At 38.4% G+C, this 22,448-nt stretch overlaps 1 protein-coding gene and 1 non-coding gene across 2 annotated transcripts in view; both read right to left on the bottom strand.

The window, feature by feature from the left end:
• CSNK1G1 (casein kinase 1 gamma 1) overlaps window positions 1–22,448 on the bottom strand; it is a 158,225-nt gene that overhangs the window by 36,551 nt on the left and 99,226 nt on the right. Inside the window, exons 5-6 of the mRNA XM_054565295.1 lie at window positions 3,033–3,184; window positions 1,420–1,654 (exon numbers count right to left, since the gene is read on the bottom strand). Coding sequence (XP_054421270.1) covers window positions 1,420–1,654; window positions 3,033–3,184 — 387 coding nt within the window. The remainder of the gene's footprint in view (window positions 1–1,419; window positions 1,655–3,032; window positions 3,185–22,448) is intronic.
• Window positions 18,683–18,785, bottom strand: LOC129064479 (small nucleolar RNA U13). Its single transcript, XR_008528465.1, has one exon. It is a non-coding gene; the product is annotated as a small nucleolar RNA U13 (small nucleolar RNA).

Raw genomic sequence — 22,448 nt, 5'->3', positions numbered from 1 at the left:
AGACTAATATACAAATCAGATAAAAAGGGAAGATTTCTGGAGAAGCTGGTGAGAGGCCCAGAGCCTGCCTACCTGGCCTCCCACTGTTCTTTAAGCTCTTCTCACAAATACTCTTCCCTGGACTAGTTCCTCTCAGAAGGATTTTTGCCCCAGTTAGAGCTTTTTGCAATACTAGTGCAAACTGTCTATTCTGAATACAATGCAAGGCTCATGGAAAAGCAAATATATTTTCACTGAATAAGAAGACATAGGCTCTTCCTTAAAGAATTATTCATGGAATTATGTACAGTGAACAGAAGCCTAGTCCATGTTTTTAGCGATGTATTCTACCCCAAAGAAGATGCCAGCCTGATGTCATATATAAGGTCCCTTGTACCAAACTCATCACTAAACTCACTCAAATGTGATCTTAATACAGTAATTCAATTACCCACACTGCTAAGAAACTAAGCATTTGCAAACAGTACAGTTGATCCCTGAACAACATGGGGGTAATGGGTGTCCACTGCCTGCAGTCAAAAATCTACAAGTAACTTTTGACTCCTCCAAAACTTAATTACTAATAGCCTACTGCTGACTGGAAGCTTTACTGATAACATAAATAGTCAATTAATATGTATTTATAAGTTATATGTATTATATACAGTATTCTTACAGTAAAGTAAGCTACAGAAAAGAAAATGTTAAGAAAAATCATAAAGAGCCCTGGCTGGTATGGCTCAGTGGATTGAGCACAAGCCTATGAACCGAAGGGTTGCTGGTTTGCTTCCCAGTCAGGGCACATGCCTGGGTTGTGGGCCAGATACCCAGTTGGGGGCATGTGAGAGGCAACCACATGTTGATGTTTCTCTCCCTCTCTTCCACTCAGTCTAAAAATAAATAAAATCTTAAAAAAATCATAAAGTAAGTACATTTACAAAGTATTTATCAAAAAAGAAAACCCCACCCTGGCCGGTGTGGCTCAGTGGATTGAGTGTCGGCCTGCAAACCAAAGGGTCGCTGACTCAGTTCCCAGTCAGGGCACATGCCTGGGTTGCGGACTATATCCCCAGTGCGGGGGCATGGGAGAGGCAACCACACACTGATGTTTCTCTCCCTTTCTCTCTCCCTTCCCCTCTGTCTAAAAAATAAATAAAATGTTTAAAAAAAAGAAAAGGAAAACCCCGCATAAGCGGATCTGTGAAGTTAAACCCATGTTGTTCAAGGGTCAACTTATGAAAAATTAAAATCCTTAGGCTGTCAACAGGATACTCAGGAAAGTCACTAACTTACCATTTTAAGTTCTCAAGTATAAAAATCACTTACCTTGTGAAGCAATGAGAACCACAACTTGTAATGCACAATGGGGACAAAAGTGTTACTGGAAGAAAAAGTTGTCTTAAAAACCTGCCCTTTTCATGGAGTAGTAAATAAACACACCTTTGCCAAGATGCGTGTTGATAGACATATATCTTGCAGTTCCAGTTAAACTTTTGTGTTCCCTATAGGGTATATGTTTTTTGGTTTCAGGGTCAATGTATTCCTTGGCCAGTCCAAAGTCTATAATGTGTATAACATGCTCTTTCTTATTGCCTTGTCGGCCAATCAGGAAGTTCTCTGGCTTAACATCTCGGTAAATGAGATTTTTTGAGTGCACATATTCCATTCGAGAAAGCTAAAAGAGAAAAGAAACAATAATAGAAATAATCTAAAGAAGTTTACTGAAAAGTACAGCAAAACATTTCTTTTCTCAGCCCAAGGTTTTAATTATTAAAATGAAAATAAAGCTCATTTCTTTTTCACCACCCGGAGCCATTTCACTCTTGTATACCAGAAAATATTTTCTGATACTAATATCCACATAACAAACATCAAGATAAAAGATGGGATTGTACAGTTCAGCTAAACCTCATAATGTTACAATCTGCAAGTGATAAACAGAATTAGGTGTTTTTATGCTATTTCAGAAAGTAAGCATTTGAGAGGCAAGAAGTATTTTGATGTCCCAAACAGGACATCAAAATAGGTTGGCAGCGGTTGAAGACGGGGCCACCGTCACATTCGCCTCCTACCCACACCTTCCTCTCGGTTGAACAGAACTATCCAACCCAACTCTCTTAGTAGCAGAAATAAGGGAAGTAAGGCCCGGAGAAGTTAATACTGGACCAATATAACAGAACTAGTTAGTAGCAAAGGTAAAGGTAACAGTTTATATGTGAAAGTAAAAATAGCTCAAAATAATAATCATAAAATTATTTTAAATTTCATTAAGTTCACTTCTATCTACAAAGCTTTTCTACTTAGAAAAGGAAGCACAGACATGTGAACTTGGACTCAAAAAAATAAAGTCAATTTTTCAACATTTCCAAATTTTTGCTGTAAAGTGGAGGAAACCATCACTATCTCAGACCAATAAATGCGCATCTGCACCATCCCTGAGGGGCTGGCAAACTTCTCAAAGAAACTGTCTTAACTGATCCGTAAACTGGTAACAGTGTGTAACTTGGAAGGAGCTGAGACAGCTGCCTCCTCCAGCTGTGTCAATCTCTGTGCGAACTGAAGGCAAGAAGAATTGGGTTCTTGGTCACACTATTTCTGAACCTGATTGTAGGGCAGCGGTTCTATCTTCAGTCTCTTCTTGGATGTCACAGTAAGTGGAGAGGGAGGACATGACAACACCTTACAGTCATGTGTTTCAAACCTATAAATAAAACATCTAGGAATTTTTTTGCATTTGTACAACTTCACTTAGTCATCCTTTTTCTCCTTAACCTAAATGATATACTTCCACTTTAGATAAGGGCAGGGTATTGTTCTGAGGTACAAATTCTCGAAACAGAGTAAAGAGCAGATGCAATGTGACTTCTCTGGGTTAGCCCTTTTTGTCGCAGCCAGCTTCTTAGAATGCCATCAAGCCTGTGAGTTTGCACCTACTAAGTGTCACTACACTTTAATCACCAAATCACCTAAGTCACCAAAAGGAACAGAAGCATGTGTGGGGGTGGGGGACAGGGACCTGACTACCCTTTTGCAGAACAGTGATGTCAACTTACCAACTGGATGGCTATCATTAACACAGTCTTCAAAGTAAAAGTTCGGTCACAGAGGTCAAACAAATCCTCCAAGCTAGGGCCAAGGAGCTCCAGCACCATGGCATTGTATTTCCCACATGGTCCAAAGTAATACACCTGTGGGAGACCTTCACCTGAAAGCAGAGGGGAAATGGGGTGCAGAATGGGAAACACAAAAACCAAAATATGAGAGAGCTGCATCGGCAATGAGTAGTAGATATAAAAAAAGTACAATTTGTGAGGTTTCCATTTCCTTTCAAAGTCCCTACTGAAGAACTAAACTGAGCACAATAGCTTCAAAGGAAACTAATAAAGGGTGGGAAAGGCTATGTCATTGTACAATGTTCAAATAAGCAGTTATTTAATACCAGAGTGTCAAAGGCATTTCCACTGCTATATAAGACCAAGAATGGCCCCTGATCCATTACTTGATCAGAGTGTAAACTATTCTTTCCCAAGGACGCCCAGAAGTGCACTATCATAATAGGTTCAAAAGATGGCTTGCTGAGCTCCAAGGCCAGGCTAACAGACTCTGTTGCATTAGCTGGTTTCATTTGCATTTCCTGTGCTTACTGCCAAAGCCACATATGGAGCTGTTTGCAACTGCTGTCCCAAGGACAAATCAGACTGAAGGAGTGAGGTCACAGAAGGTACAGCCTAGCTCTCTTTTCACAGGGAGGCTCCACAGCTTCCAGTTTTCTATTTGCAGGAGTAAAACAGACAGAATTTGGGTACAGAGAAGTAATTATGAAAGAAAAAAGAAAAAAAAAAAGGCTGTTTTCCTCCAGATTTGAAATTCATAGCTATAAGAAGCTAAAATCTAGACTTTCTTAACTAAGGGGCAACTTGTGAATGAATGTCCTCCTTGAAGTGTATTGTAGGACCTCTGGTCAAGATGATGGCATTGGCAGACATGGCTCGATGCTTTGCACGCCACATCAAAATCACAACTAAAATACAGAACAATCATCATTCAGAACCGTCAGAAGTCAATCTGAAAAGAAGTCTGACAACTACAAAATGGAGTTAAATGGAAGCCTGACACCTAAGGAAGGGTGTACATGCAGAACAGGCCGTTCCCACCCTCATGTATGGTGGATAAAAATCTGGGAGGGATATCATGGGAGCCAGAAGTCCACGTGCCACACCAAGTCCCTCAGACCAGGGTCCCAGGGCCAGGAAGATAAGTCCCCACAACTTCTAGCTGCGAAAACCAGTGGGGATGGACTCGATGGAAGAAACTTCTAGAGCCCCAAGCAGTTTCTCTCCAAGAAACCACACACAGATGCACCTACTAAGACTCATTCCTTCTAGCTCCAGCACCAGGATAGCCACTTGAACAGCATCAGTAGTATACAGGGAAGAACTGAAGTGTCCAGCATCAAGGCAAGCAGAGGCCACTGTCCTTCTTTTAAAAACCTCCTCCCACAGAGCCATCAAGCTGGTGCCATATCTGAGACTCCATCAACCTGGCTAACACTGTTTGACCTGCCTTGGAGATCCCCAGAGACTCTGCCCCACTCAACTTACTGGCCCACCCAAGCTGCTTTACCATATGAATGGCTGGTCTTGGCTGAAGCTTCACAGCTTCCTAAATCCTCTCCAAAAAGCAACAGCTGGCCTCAGTGAGCCCAGGCCTGCCACTAGTAGCAGCCAGCCAGGATTCACTGCTTGGGAATCTCCAAGTCCAGCATAAGTAGCAGCCATCTTTGATTGTTTTATAGCCCAGGCAGAGTTCCCTGGGCAAAACACAGGCAGGGGTTGATCTTGGTCCGCACCACCCAGGAAACTCCAGGGCCAGCACACCCAGTGGACAGCTACAGACTAGGTCAGAGCCCCACCACCCTGCCCCTGCACAGCTGATCCTCCATGGGGGGTGGAGGTGTGTGGTCAGTGGTCACAGCCAATCCTTGCAGCAATCCTTGGGAGGCCTAGGTAAATCCCTCCCATTGATCTGCCAACAACAACCAAGGCTCAACTACAAGAGGAGGGTGTACTCAGCCCACACAAAGGGCGCACCTGGACTACCCAGCTTGGGTGACAGGGGAGGCTGTGCCACTGGACCCTACAGGACACCTACTACATTCGGCCACACTACCAAGATAAGGAGTCAAAGCTGCTCTACCAAATACATAGAAACAAACACAGGGAGGCTGCCAAAACAAGGAGACAAAGAAACATGGCCCAAATGAAAGGACAGATCAGAACTCCAGAAAAAGAAATAAACGAAATGGAGGCAAGCAATCTATCAGATGCAGAGTTCAAAATGCTGGTTATAAGGATGCTCAAGGAACTTAGTGAGGACCTTAACAGGATAAAAAAGATCCAGTCAGAAACGAAGGATACACTAATTGAAATAAAGAACAATTTACAAGGAAACAGGAGAGTGAATGAAACCGAGGATCAAATCAATGATTTGGAACATAAGGAAGCAAAAAAAAACAACAACCAATCAGAACAACAAGAAGAAAAAAGAATTCCTCCAAAATGAGGATAGTATAAGCAGCCTCTGGACAACTTCAAATGTATCAACATTTGCATCACAGGGGTACCAGAAGGAGAAGACAAAGAGCAAGAAACTGGAAATCTATTTGATAAAATAGTGAAAGAAAACTTCCCTAATTTGGTGAAGAAAATAGACATCCAAGTCCAGGAAGCACAGAGAGCCCCAAACAAGATGAATGCAAAGAGGCAAACTCCAAGACACATCATAATTAAAATGCCAAGAGTTAAAGAGAAAGAGGGAATCTTTAAAGCAGCAAGAGAAAAGCAGTTAGTTACCTAGAGGGGAGTTCCCATAAGACTGTCAGCTGATTTCTCAAAAGAAAGTTTTCAGGCTAGAAGGAACTGGCAAGAAGTATTTAAAGTCATGAAAAGCAGGGAACTAAAGCCAAGACTGCTCTACCCAGCAAAGCTATCATTTAGAATCGAAGGGTAGGAAAAGAGCTTCCCAGAGAAGAAAAAACTAAAGAAGTTTATCATTATGAAATCACTGTCATATGACACATTAAAGTGACTTATTTAAGAAAAAGATCAAAACTATGAACAATAAAATGGCAAAAAATACAATTCTATCTACAACTGAATCTAAAAAACAAACTGAGCCAACAAGAAGAAGAGAGAATCATGGATACTGAGAATGTTTTGATGGTTTCTAGATGGGAGGAGGAGGGGCAGAATGGGTGAAAAGGTGAGGGGACTATAAAGTACAAATAGGTAGTTACAGAATAGTCATGGGAATGTAAAGTACAGTATTGGAAATGGAGGAGCCAAAGAACTTACATGCATGACACATGGACATGAATGGTGATGGAGGGTGGGGGGTGCTGGGTGGAGGGGGCAAAGGGGGAGAAATCAGGGCAGCTGTAAGAGGATAACTAATAAAATATAATTTTAAAACAGTGAATTGTAAATATGAGGTATTCAGTAAATATATGTCAGATAACACCATGTGAACAGTGATTATGAATAAGGCCTCAGAACGTTTTAAAAATCTGGCCTCATAGAGCAGCTCTTCCATTTTACACATTTATGTATACCATGGTCTACCGCTGTATATGGCCATTACTCCTTGTTTTTGCTTATAAGATCTTAGACAACAAAATTCTTTCCATTTTCCTATCTTTTTTTATTTGTATAGGCAGAGGTGATTTTATCTGCTAAAATATGAATATTTGTGACCCCCCGCCCCCATTCCCATTGAGACCTAATGCCCAATGTGGCTTTTGGGAGGTGATTAAGTCGTTAGGGCAGAGCCCTCAAGAGTGAGATTAGTGGGTCTAAGAAAGAGTCGCTCCCCACCCCAGCTTCCACCAAGTGAGCGCACTGCAGGGATCAGCAGTCTGCAATCCAGAAGAGGGCCTTCACCGGAACCTAACTGATCATGTTGGCACCCTGATCTTGAACTTCCAGCTTCTGAAACTGTGAGAAATAAATGTCTGTTTATAAGCCATCCAGTTATGTGTAGTATTTTGATATAACCGCCCAAATGGATTAAGACAATATCCTCTACGTTTAAACCTTTAACCCACATACAGAAATCCTATAGACATATGAAAAAATGGTCAACATCACCAGCCATCAGAGATATGCAAATTAAAACCACAATGAGATATCACCTCACACCTGCCAGACTGGCTAGCATCAATAAATCAACAAACAACAAGTGCTGGAAAGGGAACTCTAGTGCAATGCTGGTGGGAACGCAGACTGGTACAGCGATTTTGGAAAATAGTATGGAATTTCCTCAAAAAATTAAAAATGAAACTGCCTTTTGACCCAGCGATTCCATAGCTGGGAATATACCCTAAGAATTCCCTATGCACTCCTATGTTCACTGCAGCACTATTTACAATACCAAGATTTGGAAACAGCCTAAGTGCCCATCAGTAGATGAATGTATAAGAAAAAACCCCAAAACTGGTACATTTACACAATAGAATACTAAGCAGCAGTGAAAAAGAAGGAATTCTTACCTTTTGCGATAGCATGGATGGAACTGAAGACTATCATGCTAAGTAAAATAAGCCAGTTGGTGCAGGACAACTACCACATGATCTCACTTATAAGCAGAATCTAACAACAAAATAAACTAACGAGCAAAACAGAACCAGCGGCACAGAAACATGGGACAGACTGACAGCTATAAGAGAGGAGTCAGGTGGGATAGGGAATAATTGAAAGAAGGTGAAGGGTTAGTCAAAGAAAATATATTAACGGCCCATGGGCAGGAACAGCAGTGTGGTGACTGACTGTGGGAGTCGGGGATGGGCCGGGTGGAGGGGAGCAAAGGGGGAAAATTGGGACAACTATAATAGCATAAACAATAAAAATATTTAAACTTAAAAAATAAAACTTTAACCTACTGTGCCCATCATTCTCTTCAGGATAGGTCTTGTATACCTGAATTAGGACGATTCATCACGCTATGTGTGTTTAAATTTCTCATGCGCCAGTCTATCTTGTTCCATCTAAATACTAAACAATATGAATGTTTTAATAAGTTCACTCCTAGCTTAGATCACCTAAAACAGTATACCCCACTCCTCCTAGCTCCATAAATGTCCACTGAATTGTCCTTGTCATTTTGATTCTCCCCATCTCCAAAAGGAAACAACTTAATTTGAAACGTCTTTCCCCCGTTGTTTTGAAGAACTCATTCTTCGGTTTATTTAAAATACATAAAACCTAAACAGCTATTCCCAATGAGTCTTGCTAAGAATTCTAAAGAGAACACTATCATGAATATTTATGGCTTTTATTAATCAGACACATGGTAGATGGCAGTTTGGGGATCTTTTAAATTTAAATTTATATTCTAAAGTTTTTGATGTCACTAAAAATTTGGTTTTCCTAATATAAGTATTTCTTCAAAAGAGGTTGTAGCAGACCTTCTTTCCTAACAAAAGAACTTCTAATTATAGTGAAAGGCAACCCTCCCAAGTCATAGCTTTCCAGCCTCCCTTGATAATAGAAATGACCAGAGATGGAAGCAGAAATTGTTAAATTAGGCAGTTCTAGAAAAGCTTTCAAGGGCGATGACTTGAGTTGGAGCTATGTCACTCTGGGGATAGCTGAAGCCCCAGCAGCCCTCTAGAACAATCAGCTACTTTGAGGATGTGAGTAGTGCCAAGAATGGATGGAACAAAAAAGAGAAAAACTCAAATCCCTGATGGCTGTGGAGTAACCATACCAGGGTTGGAATTCCCTTCCCTCTGGACTCTAATGCCAAAGAAAAATTAACCTCCACACCTTGACTGAACTACTGTTGATTAGATTTTTATAGGCAAATTTAATCATAATTAATAAACATATTATTCCTTTAGTTGGTTAAACTGCATATCTAGATACAATATCCTCCTTAAGAATAAGTTAAAAGTCAGGCCTGTTTAGAAATATAATACTGGCATAATTTCCTAGACTTGCTGTCAATACTTAAGGTTCAGTTTAAAGGAGACAAATCATTACCTTGTTCCTACAATCTTTAATACCAAATCTAGGCATCTTTAGTCAGAAATTTCTATGTTTACAAAGGAGTCACTAAAGCATTCTGAGTGATGACTGTAATTTCTAACTGTGAGTTGTATCGCTCATGACTCCTGCCTAGTAACTTCAAAGATGTGAGAAGTTCCTGTTGGCTGCATTACTGTTCCTTTTATTAAATACCCTGAGAACTCACAATATCCTGGCAGGCTTTGGCATGCTCAAGACAACGTCTCAATTACTGAGAGGCTTTGAAGCTTTGCTCAAGGATGGACTAGGTGTAGGAAGAGCTCAAGTTAAGAGTGTTGGATCTAGTCTTTGTAAAGCCATAGAACCAGTGTGAATGAAAGTAGCTTCTATGTTACGTAGAATTTATGTGGTACAAATTCAAATATAAGTTGGTAGTGGTACCTAGCTGGAAGTGAGTCTATTAGAAACATCTCTAAAACTTTAAAAACAGATGCAGAGACTTAATTTCAAACCTATGAAAACAGCATTTGTGGTACTGCATGTAAGCACAGTTTCACCGGTGATTCTGAAGTGTAACCATGGCTGGAAAACTCCGTATCTAGAGGGTAAAAATAAAGGGCATTGCTTTGTTTTATGATTAATATATTATGAGGACTCAGAAGCCATTGACAGACTAGTTCCTTTCAAAAGTTCTTTCACATCAGAACAATTAGACTCAATGCTTTTTGAAAGAAATCATTTTAAGGCTATTTAAAAGACTTGTTTAGAGTTCCTTACATATTATAGAAAATGTGCTTCTGAGTATAAAAGTCTCTCTGGGAGATGTAGCCATAATTTATTAGAACTACTTGTACAGAAAGACGCCCACACAAATTCCATTTCTGTGTCTACTTTCTTGCATGACTTCCCATAAAGTGGCCAATGCTAATGGTGAAACACAGGTATAAGAAAGTCTGTCTCTTTGGTCAGAGATTATTGCATAGTAATTATTTATCACCTGGGCTGAACTTAAATGAGAATTTAAGTTTTCTTCTTTTCTTGCAGAGCCATCTCTAATTCAGTGCTTAAGAAAATTTTGACGAATTATTCAACATTATGCTGTGAAATCCTTTAATAAGATTATGTATGAAGGCAAAGCCTTAAATGCAACACAAACTATACATATGGTAGACAAGGTACTTCCCACAAATAATTATGAGGCAATGAAAATGAAGTAAAAAAGGTAGGCAAGGTAGTATACACTGAATTTGTCAATCCATGGTATTTCAGAAACCACATTAGTTTTATAATCTCTCATCTATTCTGGAAATAAAGCACTAATAAGTTCTCCCTTCAAAATTAAAGAAATGAATTCTGAATTTTCCTATTCTGAAGGATTTACAGTAGACATCATTGTACTTCTCACAGGTTAAATCTCTTATAAAACAAAACTGAATGTTACATCTTGATATATTTTTGCAGGGTACTATGAAACAGTTTTTCCATCCATCAGAACATATTCTCATAATCCTGCTGGACATATGGCTCACACATATATCAAGTTGCATAAAACAGAGAGTGAGATGTACAACACTACAGCTAATATTCAGTCTGTCATAAATTTAACTTGGGTTAAATACACCAAATCAAGGATAATGGCTTCTTTATCATCCAAGCTGTTACCTAAAAAGATTCCATAATGCATTATGAACAGTAACTACTCTAAGTAGAGATATTTTTAAATGCACATCAGGGTGAGAACTGAAATAGAATCACATTGAAGCTTTTGGTAATTTGATCACATTATTGCCTAATAATTAGCCTTTCATCTCTTTGAAAAACTAAATTACCTACCTGTTGAACAATTTCAAAGTCCCATACCTACAGTAATATCTGGATGTAAAAAATAACTTCTATATTAATATTCTACGAAAAAATAAGCATATGTTGGTGGTAAATGACTTCAGAAGTGAGGGCTGGAGAACACCTTTAAGGGCATAATTACCTTAGCAATTCCTTTTTTTTTGGTTTATAGTTTGTTTTTTAATCTTTAAATAAAGTAGGATAGTTTTTCTCCAAAATTAAACTATCTCTGGTCCCATCAATGGTAGTGTCTTCCAGCACAACTACTGAATGTTCTTTAGTGTTTGAGAGAATCAAGGAATTACTAATATGTGGGGAATTGTCATCAATAATGTTAAATAAATCCACCTAACAAGAAAGCAGAAAGAACAGTCAGATAAACAGGATGATATTCCATAAGAAGGAGTGAAAGCAGACAATGAAATCACAGCCTTTACAACTCAGGAAATAAGTCTATTACAACAAGACGTTATTACAAAGATATGAGACAGTACATGTTTCCCTTTTAAGGGAAGAACAGAATCCCTCTCCTTTTCTGAGTCTGAAAAACACCTCTTTACAATATGAACCAGTTCAACATATGAATCTATTCAAAATGCTGATTTAATAAAAAGAACAGCTAGACCCAGAATTAAGGAATCAGGATTACTTTGTGGGTACTATAATGAAAAATGTTTTACATTTATCTTGTTCACAGGCCTCTTGGGAACTGGAATATTGCTAGACATATGCTGCTCACATGAACTCAAATTTGTACGGGTGTGGGGTAGTGGGGGGAGAAGGTGAGGAAAGAAAGTGAGCCACAGAAACTGAGCTCTTACCATTTCTCTATTATACACACACAACTACCAAGGCCTTGAACCTTAAAGTAAATAGGTTCAAAGTTTTATTTATCCGAAGGAGTCAGGAAAGAAAGCCCAAGACAGGATGATGGAGTCCTTCTGTCGTAGACAGCATCAAAGATAAAAATCGTTTATAAGTATCCTGTGTACTGGGTGTGGGGGATTCTATCTCTTTCCAAAAGGGCTAACTTAGCTCAGAATTGGTAAATTTAAGGGATAATAACCCAGTCTCTGAAAGCTTTCCACTTTCCTTAGAATTGCAGTTCCTGCGATTTAAGCTATGAAGACAGGTTTTTTTTGTTTGTTTGTTTGTTTGTTTGTTTTTTACCCTCACCCGAGGACATTATTTTCTCATTGTTTTTAGAGAGAGAGGAAGGGAGAGAAGGAGAGAAACAGAAGGTGAGAGGGAGAGACAGAGAGAGAAAAAGAAACATTGATGTGCTATAGAAACATTGATGTGCTATAGAAACATTGATCGGTTGCCTCCCATCTGCACCCAGAAGGGGATTGAACCTGCGACGTACGTAAGTGCCCTAACCAGGGGTTCAAACTTGGAAACCGTCAGTCCACAGGACAATGCCCCAAGAGAGCCACACTGGCCAAAGTATAAAGACAGAATTTTAAAAGCCAAGAAGAGATGCCAAATTCTTCACACATATCTGAACAATAACTAAAAAGTCAAAGTTCTAGCAAGCATTTAGAAGGAATGAGAAGAAAAATAAAAGAAGTTACTCAAAAGTATAGTGAACTGCTTCCTGACTATCCTACTCCACTCCCATTACACTATCTTTGTCCATGTGGCTATCTTCCATACCACCGGAAGGCTGTTTGAAGGTAATGACTACTAAGTGTTAATTACGTTTGTATGTCATATCCTAGCACTAGTCCAAACACATGGTAGATAAAGGTAGAATAAATACTAAGTAAATAAATACAGCTCAATGAAACACCACTTGAATTTTCTATTTGGACTGCACAATTCTTGCCTCAAAGTGATAAATACACATACATACAAAGCCAAACAAATTAATCAGATTTTATTTATTTATTTTTAGAGAGAAGGGAAGGAGGCGGGGAGAAAGAGAGGGACAGAAACATTGATGTGCACGAGAAACATCTATCAGCTTTCTCTTGCATGCCCCCAACCAAGGACCCGGCCCATAACCCCAGCAAGTGTCCTGACTAGGAATCAAACTGGCGACCTTTCAGTTCATGGGACAATGCCCAACCCATAAAGCCACACTAATCAGGGAAAATTAATAATCAGATTTTAATTGTTCAGGTAATGCTAACACAATTGATACTTCTGAACAGTTGTTTGAATTCCATGGGAATAATTAATTCAGAGCTGTAGTTCTACATTGACTTTCTTCTGTGTATTTTCTTTCATGATGGTTTATATGGTAACTGCAGTTTTACCTTGGTGTTCCCACATGTAGGTGAACTATGTAGAATTATTTATTTTAATAGCAGCGAAAGCTACACACAAATATAAATGTGTTCTGTTCTCTCAAATAATTACCTGCCTATCTGAATAGATTAAATGACCAACAAGATCAGTCACCTAAGTTGTCTAATGTGCAAAGGAAGTCTGATATCTTCCTTTCTCTTTCTTCTCCTACTCCATTTATAGGCAAATTCTTTATTTTGATTTTGGGTAACCTGGAATTATATGGTTTTTTTCTTTACCTAAGTAGCTCTTTTCCATCTCGCTTAAATCTCAGTCATCCTGTGAAGAAAAAAAGGAACTACAAATAGTAATTCCATTTCTCACAGGAGATAGAGACCATGAAACATGTATGCCCTCTTCTAGGTAACAGAGTTGCCTAAGTAAACAAAAATCAGATGTCTCAACTGCAGATTCACTGCTCTCTTCTTTACATTAACCTGCCTGCACTCTCTGCCTCTACTGTTCCCTTTCATTCATGTGATTGCCAAAATTATTCTCTGTGCTCCCTACCCTACCTCTTCCAAACCACGAGCCTTTTTAGTTAACATTTACTTTTTCTAGCAATTCTCTTATCATTCTTCCAGGATATAAATCCCCTGCCCCTGCTACACAGGTAGCTTAATCTGTCTGATCTACCCTCTTGGTTCCCATTATTTTTATATTAGCTCCATGAATACTATCTTATCAACTTTCCTATCATATGTCCATCTCTCTCTATTTCTTGAGCTCTGCCAATTCCAGTCTCTGGTCCAGAATAGGGGCCACCTAGGACATTGCTTTTTTACATTATGAAAGTGATATATACCCATTTCAAACCAACGTTACAGAAAACTAAAAGCAGTACAGAAATATATGATGAAAAAGTTTTCACATCCATAATAGATAACACACATATGCACAAATAATACTTTTCGACAATTTCATTTAAAAAAAATCCTTATCCAGGACACATTTATTGATTCCAGAAAAGAGGGAGAGGAAGAGAGGGAGAAGGGAGTACGGCAGGGGTGAGGGAGAGAGGAGAAATATCAATGTGAGACAGAAAAATCAACCAGTTGCCTCCTGTATGCACTCCCACAGGGAACTGAACCTGCAACCGAATGCATGTGCCCTGACTGGGAATGGAACCCGCAACCTTTCTGTTTAAAAGACAAAGCTTCAACCAACCGAGCCACACCAGCCTGCAGTTTCATTTTTAATTTAATATTACCTAGTGGAAATTTTTTCTTGTCAACACATGGATATACCTCATTTATTTTAATAGCTACATAATAGCCTACCCTATGATGAATGAATCATACTCATATATATATTTTTTCCCTGTACTGATGGACATTTATGTTATACCCATACATTGTTATTACAAATAGGCATTATGGTGAACAGTTACTGTTTTTGCCTGGCCTGCGTTCTTTTCTTCCTTCTTCTGATAACACCAGCTTACTCTTCCAGGGGAAAAGCACCACTTCCTCAATGCTACTTCATGTGGTTAAAGCAGGGCCAACCCATTCCCACTGTCACCCCAAGAATATAACCCAAGCCAGGTTAACCAGAGTATTCCATCCCCGTGCCCCAGGAAACTGGATCAAGGATGGATGCTTGAGCCATGTTGGTACAATGACAGTAAATTCTAGAACTTCTGTGGAACCTTGGAGGAACAGCATTCTTCCCCCACCCCCTCTGTGATTGCTAACTGCAAGGAACTGCCAGACCACTCCATGAGAATAGGTAGATTATCTATTTGAGAATGAAACTAATGCAGAAACAGCAGAGCTGTGAGCAACAGAGAGATGAACAAATACACCAAATAACCTAAGGACCAAGGAGACTGTTAATCCTGGATCTGGCTGGCCTGAGGTGAGACTACTGCTGGACTTCTCAGTCCTGTTAGCCAAGAAATTCTTCCCCCACCCACCCTCTCTCTTAAGTGAAATTGACCTCATTTAAAAATGAAAGTTTTTAGACAAATATGCATACAATACTGCAAGATACCCTTGTGCTCACATTTTTGGGCAAGAATGCAAATATATCTGGGTGTATTCCTTGAAGAGAAAATGCTGAGTCAAGGGACATGCATATTTAATATTTTAGTATATACTGCCAAATTGTTATAGTTCTAAATCCTCTTTGGTTCCTGGACCTATTTTCAACAGTTAGTACTATAGTTCTATTTCTTAAGTATCCAGACCCATGGAGTATTTAAAAATGCTTTCAGAACCTGCCTTAATCCATTATTTCCAAAGCCCCAGGATGAAGTTACCTCCTAGCTTCTGGAGGATATCTCCTAGCTTTTTATCCAAATCATTATTGATATTTCAAAGTCAGGAGAACCCTTCCTACCCCATTATTTGTTCAATGCTACCATTAGAAAATTTCACTCAAAGAATACTCTTATGGTAAAAGTCTATTGACTATAAATGGTTTTACAGTTCATGAAATGTTTTTATATAGGTTCTCCCATTTAAAACTGACAAGTACATATAGATATTTACCTAAAGTGACTGGCTTATGTCATATAATGAGTGGTACAGGCAAAACCTAAAACCCCAACTTTTGCCTCCAAGTCTCAGGCTTTTATTTTCTGTATCACATGTACCTATATATGCCCTAAATTCAAGGACATCTAGAGTGACAGCAAGTACTACTGGGTCATATTATTCTGATAGGAGATTAACTGATTTTATAAAGATTCTGTAAAACATGGTCTGTATACGAACCTAACAGACGTATCACAACATACTGATAATGCCGAAAGATGATCAAACTCAAGTAAGGAAAGAAAGAAATATTTCCCTTATAAAAGCACAGGTAAGATTAAATAAGGAGTGCAGTAGTAGTATCAGGAGTGCTTTTGACAACTACCAAGGAGTCAATTGTCAAATGAAGCCTAATAAATTAATCATTTAGAAATCCAGAAAGCAACCTGGCTTTTGTTTAAATGTTTAAATTAATGTTTTAATGTAAATTAATGTTTAAATTAATATAGAAAGTATAAAAAGCAGACAAGTATATGTTTTCATTTACTTTGGGCCCATTTAACAAACTGTTCCCAGAAGTGTCCTCAGAAAAAACAAAACCCACTAAGGCACACAGTCTAACCACAGCTCAGAAGCAGAGTGTTCCTTATTACTGAATTCTCTTAATATTGTAATAGCACCTCCTTAAGCATCGAAAGAGCCCCCAGAGAGTAAACTACCAAGTGTCATCTCATTTTCTGGACCGGAAAAGTAGAGGTTAAGTGGCTTGCCACAGAACAACCAGTCAATGGAACAGATGCTATAGCTTGCCATTTTTTTCTCATGTGAGGCTTCACCTAAATCTCTCTCCAGTCAGAACAGATGTGACCTGATGGAACATTCAAGAGGACCTTGTAATTCTGATCACTAAACAGGCATGGAGACTTGCAAGGAAGCAAAGTAAACTCATTTATCTTGCTGATTTTCAGTTAGTCTGAGGAATAAGTACGACAACGTTCCTGCTTCCCAGTTTCAAATTCAATTAAGTTCAAAGTGTCTGGTGGTCAGTTTCTCCATTCATCAAACATCACAAGTGAGAATGGAGTGTTATGGTAACAGTAAAAAAGGCATCTAACCTTGACAGAGGGGGCTGGAGAAGGCTTCACATAACAGGGGTCATGGGCTGACTCCTGAAGAAGAATGGTTAAGAGCTGATTAGGCTGGAGGGGAGAGAGTGAATTTGCAGGCTGAGGAAGTAGCAACTGTACAGGGAGCTAAAACACAGAGGCAAAAGCAGGATACGAGCTCTCTAAAACTGGAAAAACGAAGAATATTTTGCTCTTACTTGGAGTTTCTTTTTATTCTGAACCACTGGTTGGTTAAGTAAATGTCTCTAAAAAATATGGCAGAGATCACTAATGAAGTTGCAAAGGCAAAGATACCTAAGCAAATAAAAACATCAAAAGAATAAAACGGAAGAGTAAGGATTTATCTGAGTATTATATAACCATACTGCCTTAATACATCTTTAACAGTTTCACAGGAAGTGTTCTTTTGAGCACACACTAGGAACTCACTATTGCATTATAGCAGACAGCACTCTCTAACATAAATATAGTGTAAGCCATAAATGAGAACAATGAATTTAAAATGTTTTCTAGAAGCCAATTAAAAAATTTTTTTTAAATCCTCACCCCAAGATATGTTTATTGATTTGGGAGGGGAGAGGGTGAGAGGGGGAAGGGGAGAGAGAGAGAGAGAGAGAGAAGGGAGAGACAGAGAAAAAAAATATACCAATGTGAGAAACATTGGTCAGTTGCTTCCCCTATTCCCTGATCAAAAACTGAACCTGCAAACTAGGCATATGCCCAGAAAAATCAAGACAACTGTAATAGCATAATCAATAAAATATAATTTTTAAAGAAATAAAAAGTATGTGATTATTTTATTAACTCATATCCAAAATATCAGCACCTTAACATGTAATTAATTTAAAAATAACTGAGATATTTTACATCCTTTTAGGAAGGTACTAAATCTTTGAACTTCAGTGTGTATTTTACACTTATAATACATTCAGATCTGCCACATTTCAGGTGCTCAACAGGCACATGTGGCTAGTGGCCCAGCTCTGTAGAGAGTTATGAAAAATATAAGTGAGGTTGTTTTACATACAAAAATGCAGCAGAAAAGAGCCTCTATACCTGGCAACTTGCATGACCCCGACCAAAAAGCCTTCTCCAATCCACAACTCTCTCCTTCCTCTAAACTCTCCAGAACTGCTAATTCTGTTTATCCAGAGCCAATCTCAGGTTGTCTCTGTTTTAGAATATAAGTTGGGGGCAACGTGTCTATTCTTGTTCATCACTGTGTCCCCAGAGCTTACCTTAAAAGAGCATTTAACCCAACTCGGGGGTACTCAGTGAGTATCTCTTTAATAAAGGCATGAACAGACACATACCTGTCTCTGGATCTTGGCTTATTTTGTACGTGGAAGGCTTTCTTACTCTTCTATTTAAAACATATATAAGTAAATCATACCCCTGTTTGAAAGTTCAGCCTCATAGCTCTCAATAAAGCCTTTCCTATTCCAAATAATTATAAACCTTTTTTCCTTTCAAAACTTCCATATAATTTTATTTGTACCTTAAAAAGTAACATTCCGCTGTTTCAGTTTGCATTACAGTTACTTAGACACATTAGTGACCTCCTTGAAGTAGTACAATACCTTACAATCAGTAAACATTAAATTTTCCCTCCAGTGATGCTCTAGTCTCCTGAAGGGCAGAGACCATCTTATTTATAACTTTGTGGCCCTCAAATTAATCAGAATAGTGCTATGAACTCAGCTGATGCTCACTATGTTTTTGTTAATGAAAACTTTGTCTCCCTACACTATGACTAAAGTAACTTATTAGTAACAGACTGGTACAGGCTAGTAAAGAATGATGAGTTAAAGTAATATAAAATAAAATATAAAGAAAGATGAAAATACAGGGAAAAGTTAAAAGTTGTCAGACTGTTGAGGGCATAAAAAAGTGCAGAGGTATACAGAGCTGACAAACTCCTATTTTTTCTTTTCTTTTTTTACATCAGATGGGTAGTATGTCAATGTCGTAACAAGGTTTGTGGGGAGGCACGTTATGCAATAGCATGAGCACCCAAACATGACACTTACGAATAACAAAGGGATCCAAACTCTTCTTTTAAGTGGGTGGAATATAAATTATGTGCTTAGGAGTTGAGGCAAGAATATAACTGGTCACAAATGTTAAAAATTCACCTTTTTGTTGGTCTTTGTATTAAACATGCTTATAGATAATTATATGTTGCAAATACAGAAGGGCTTAGTGAGCAACTAGATTACTATTTAATAGTAGGTAAGTGGAGTTATCTATCTTTATGTAGTTTGTTACTGGAACTTGAGGAAAATATTCTCTCTTGCCAATGACACTGATACAAAATTTGTTAATTTTTAATACAAAGCAGTGGATACATGCTTCCACCTTCTCATAACCCATGGGAATAATTCACTTCATTGACTGACTAATCTTTTATATTTCATAATACTCCGTAACTTTGGGGGTGTTAAATAGATGTTACCTTTCTTTTTCATGGTTAATTTTTACAAACTATGAGTTGAGGGGTAGTGATTGAGGGCTACGGTCAGTCTTATAATAGTCACTGAGCTTACTCTAGTCCTTAGTTTAGACTGGAACTTTGGTCTTTGACCTCAAATAAGCTTTCTTAATGTCTGAAGAATTGCTGTGAGAAGATGGAAAGAGGAGGACCATGCAGGCACATGTTAAAGAGTGAGTACAGACAGAAAAGTATGACCTTGAATTAAGAGAAGACGTGTCATCAGAACCCAGAGGATCTGTGTCCAGTTATAAGCAAGCTCCGACTGACAGGCTTCAGTGAGTGACCTTTCCCAAACCTTTGCTTGCATAAGCACTATACCATACCAGTTTTCTGGAACTGATTATAACGCTCCAGCCCAGTCCACTTACATATAAGTTACTTGGGTCTATTTTTGGAACCTTACCTTCTATTTTTCATGAAGTTGCTTAAAAGAAGACAAAATCCAAATAACATATTTGGCCTTCACACTGAGCAAGTATCTCTAGCAGTTCTGCACTTTGCAAAACAAGACACTGAAAAGGTGTTAGTACTCTGTGTTACTGTGAGGTGTATGCAGTCCAAACAATTTCTATAATAAACTCACAACACTCTATTTGCAATTAAATTATTGGCCCAACAAGTTTTCACCAGAAAAATGTTTAAAATAGAATCCCCCCCCCCCCAGGAAAATTTTATGTATGTGATTAAAGGAAATTACTCTATATGCTTCATGTGACTTAGAACTATTTGAAAGTTTTAAGGGCATAAAAGGTACACATGGGGTTTAACTCTAACAGATAAGCAAGTCCTTACAGCATTAGATATAAACTTTTTTGCTTATGTTTCATTGTACCATAGAGTACCTTATTAGCCATAATATAAGAAATGTCTAACTGGTTTAAATTATGGAAGATACACATAAAGGACAAACAACCATGGAATTTAGTCTATAATGGTTGGGCTTCAGAAATATCAGTTCCTTCTTTGGCTAACTAGTGTAGCTAGTTAATAAAGGTTGAGGTCATATTTAATCCTTGGAAAAACAGATAGAAATTCATGATACTATCAGCACTGAATTAGCTCCATTAAATACTAGCAATTATTAGTACCGGGTGTATGAATCACACCTTTCCAAGCCCACTAAATCAAACAACCCTTTGTATTTTTCCCTCACAAAATCAAGTATTAGTCAGATTGGACTTATGTTGTAGTATCAAGAAAGCACTTAAATGTCCTTTTAAAATGTTTTCTAGACAATGCAGGGTAGATTTGGAAACTAACACATGTGCACACAACTCTTTAAAAGGAAAAGATGGTGACCACACCATACTTTTCCTTGTCTGAAGTTTGTTCCACTACACCAATCTCAGGTTCTTGCTACTGACTCACCAATTCAAGCACACTTTTATATTTAGGTTCTGCTCCCTAAGAGAAACAACAGTAAACTGGCCCTGCTCCTTCTACAAAGAATACACAAAGGCTCAGATATTTTCAAACATCCTCCTTACCCTTTACCCAGAGGACAGAACTTTACCTTTTTTTGTGTTGAATATGAGGTTATGCTATTGCCTTCATGTTTACTTCTTTCAAATAGGCCTCTCACCCTGAAAGATGCAGATCCTTCACAAGATGAAAGTTTGGTAGATATGGCTTTAAACCTTAATTCATCATTCCAGACCCCTTCAACGTATGAGACAGAAAAGCAGGTTTTTCTCCTAAGATCATTCTTGATGGTTAGGTACAATAAACAGAGGCAAATTGAAGTTGTTAAAGAGGCAGTTTACTTTCTGAGATTACTCACTGCCCTATGCCAGGACATCACACAGTTGTTTTCAGGTTCTACTCCCCACTTACAGAATCTCAAGATGTTGAATTGTCTCAAGGAAAAATGTTTTGCTTTCTAGCAAGTGTCACAGGAAGAGAAAGAAAAGTAATGTCTGCAAGCTCACCCCATTCTCTTGCCACACTATTAAGTGTTTTCCCCCAGTTCTTAAAGCCACATTCTTAAAGAAACTCTCTGCTTCTGCTGGGTGGTGGAGTCCACAAGATTCTGTACCCCTGTGAATAAGGTATTTGGACCAGGACTGAAGAGCTGCTCCAAGCTGAATCAGCCAGTCTCTTTTACAAGAACTTGCAATTTGGACACAGGGCTCCAGTCAATCTCTGCTGGTGCTTGAATTGAGAGGGTCTGCTGCATGAAAGGCCTTTTCCTGCAAAGTGTAAGGAGAAGCCGAGAAGGCTGGTGATGTGGAGAAAATGAAGAGGGTTAACAGAAGCCGAAGCAAGAGATTTTAAGACCCTAAGGAGAAGAAGAGTCGAATAAACTCAGTGTCAAGAAGAGTTGGACAGAAAGCCAGGGACAAAGAGTATCTTGGTCTCTAGAAGCTTTCCAGGTCCCTTGTTCTAATCTCAAGTGAGATCTGTATCTTTCCTTCCTTGGTTCCATGATATGTCCCTGTGATCTTCCAGTAAATCCTTCTTTTGGGTATAAGTTAATTGGAAAAGGTTCTGTTAGTTAAAATCAAAACACTGTTGTCTAAGACAAACATATAACTGCTCATCTTCCTCCACATTAGCCATCATTTCCTAGATATTCACTATGTGCAAGACACTATGCTAGATGCTTTAGAGAAGGAAGAAAAAAAAAAAAAACAAAACACCCAAAAGATAAATAATATATAGATTCTACCCTTAGGGAACTTACAGGTAGAAAACAGAGAGGTGAACAGTTAACCTGGTACTATGTTAAGCCTTTCATAAAAATTTGTAAAATGAAGGAAAAGTGTGATGTAAAATGGCATAAGAACCAAATTTACAAATTTAACAATATATGCTTGGCAAAAAAAAAAAAAAAAAAAAAAAGCTTAAGAAAATAAAAAACTACCATAAAATATTTTACAGATGTATACCTTATTGCATCATCTCTGTACCTGTATATACTATATATCCATGCTATGCAGTACTTACTTGCTGAACTTGATCATAATACACAAATCCAATTAGATTGGATTAGACTTCCAGTCAAGATGGCAGCATAGGTAAATGTGGCTCACCTCCTCACACAACCTCATCAAAATTACAACTAAATTATAGAACAACCATCACTCAGAACCAATAGAAATCGAGTTGAATGGAAGTCTGAAAACTACGGAATTAAAGAAACTACATCCATCCAGACTGGTAGGAGGGGCACAAATGTCGAACAGGCTGGTCCTACATCCACATGTGGTGGATA

This window comes from Pteronotus mesoamericanus, unplaced genomic scaffold (assembly GCF_021234165.1).
Source record: "Pteronotus mesoamericanus isolate MK-2021 breed Mesoamerican mustached bat unplaced genomic scaffold, CSHL_Meso_final contig_164, whole genome shotgun sequence".
Taxonomy (NCBI): domain Eukaryota; kingdom Metazoa; phylum Chordata; class Mammalia; order Chiroptera; family Mormoopidae; genus Pteronotus; species Pteronotus mesoamericanus.
This window is presented reverse-complemented; position numbering and strand designations above follow the sequence as displayed.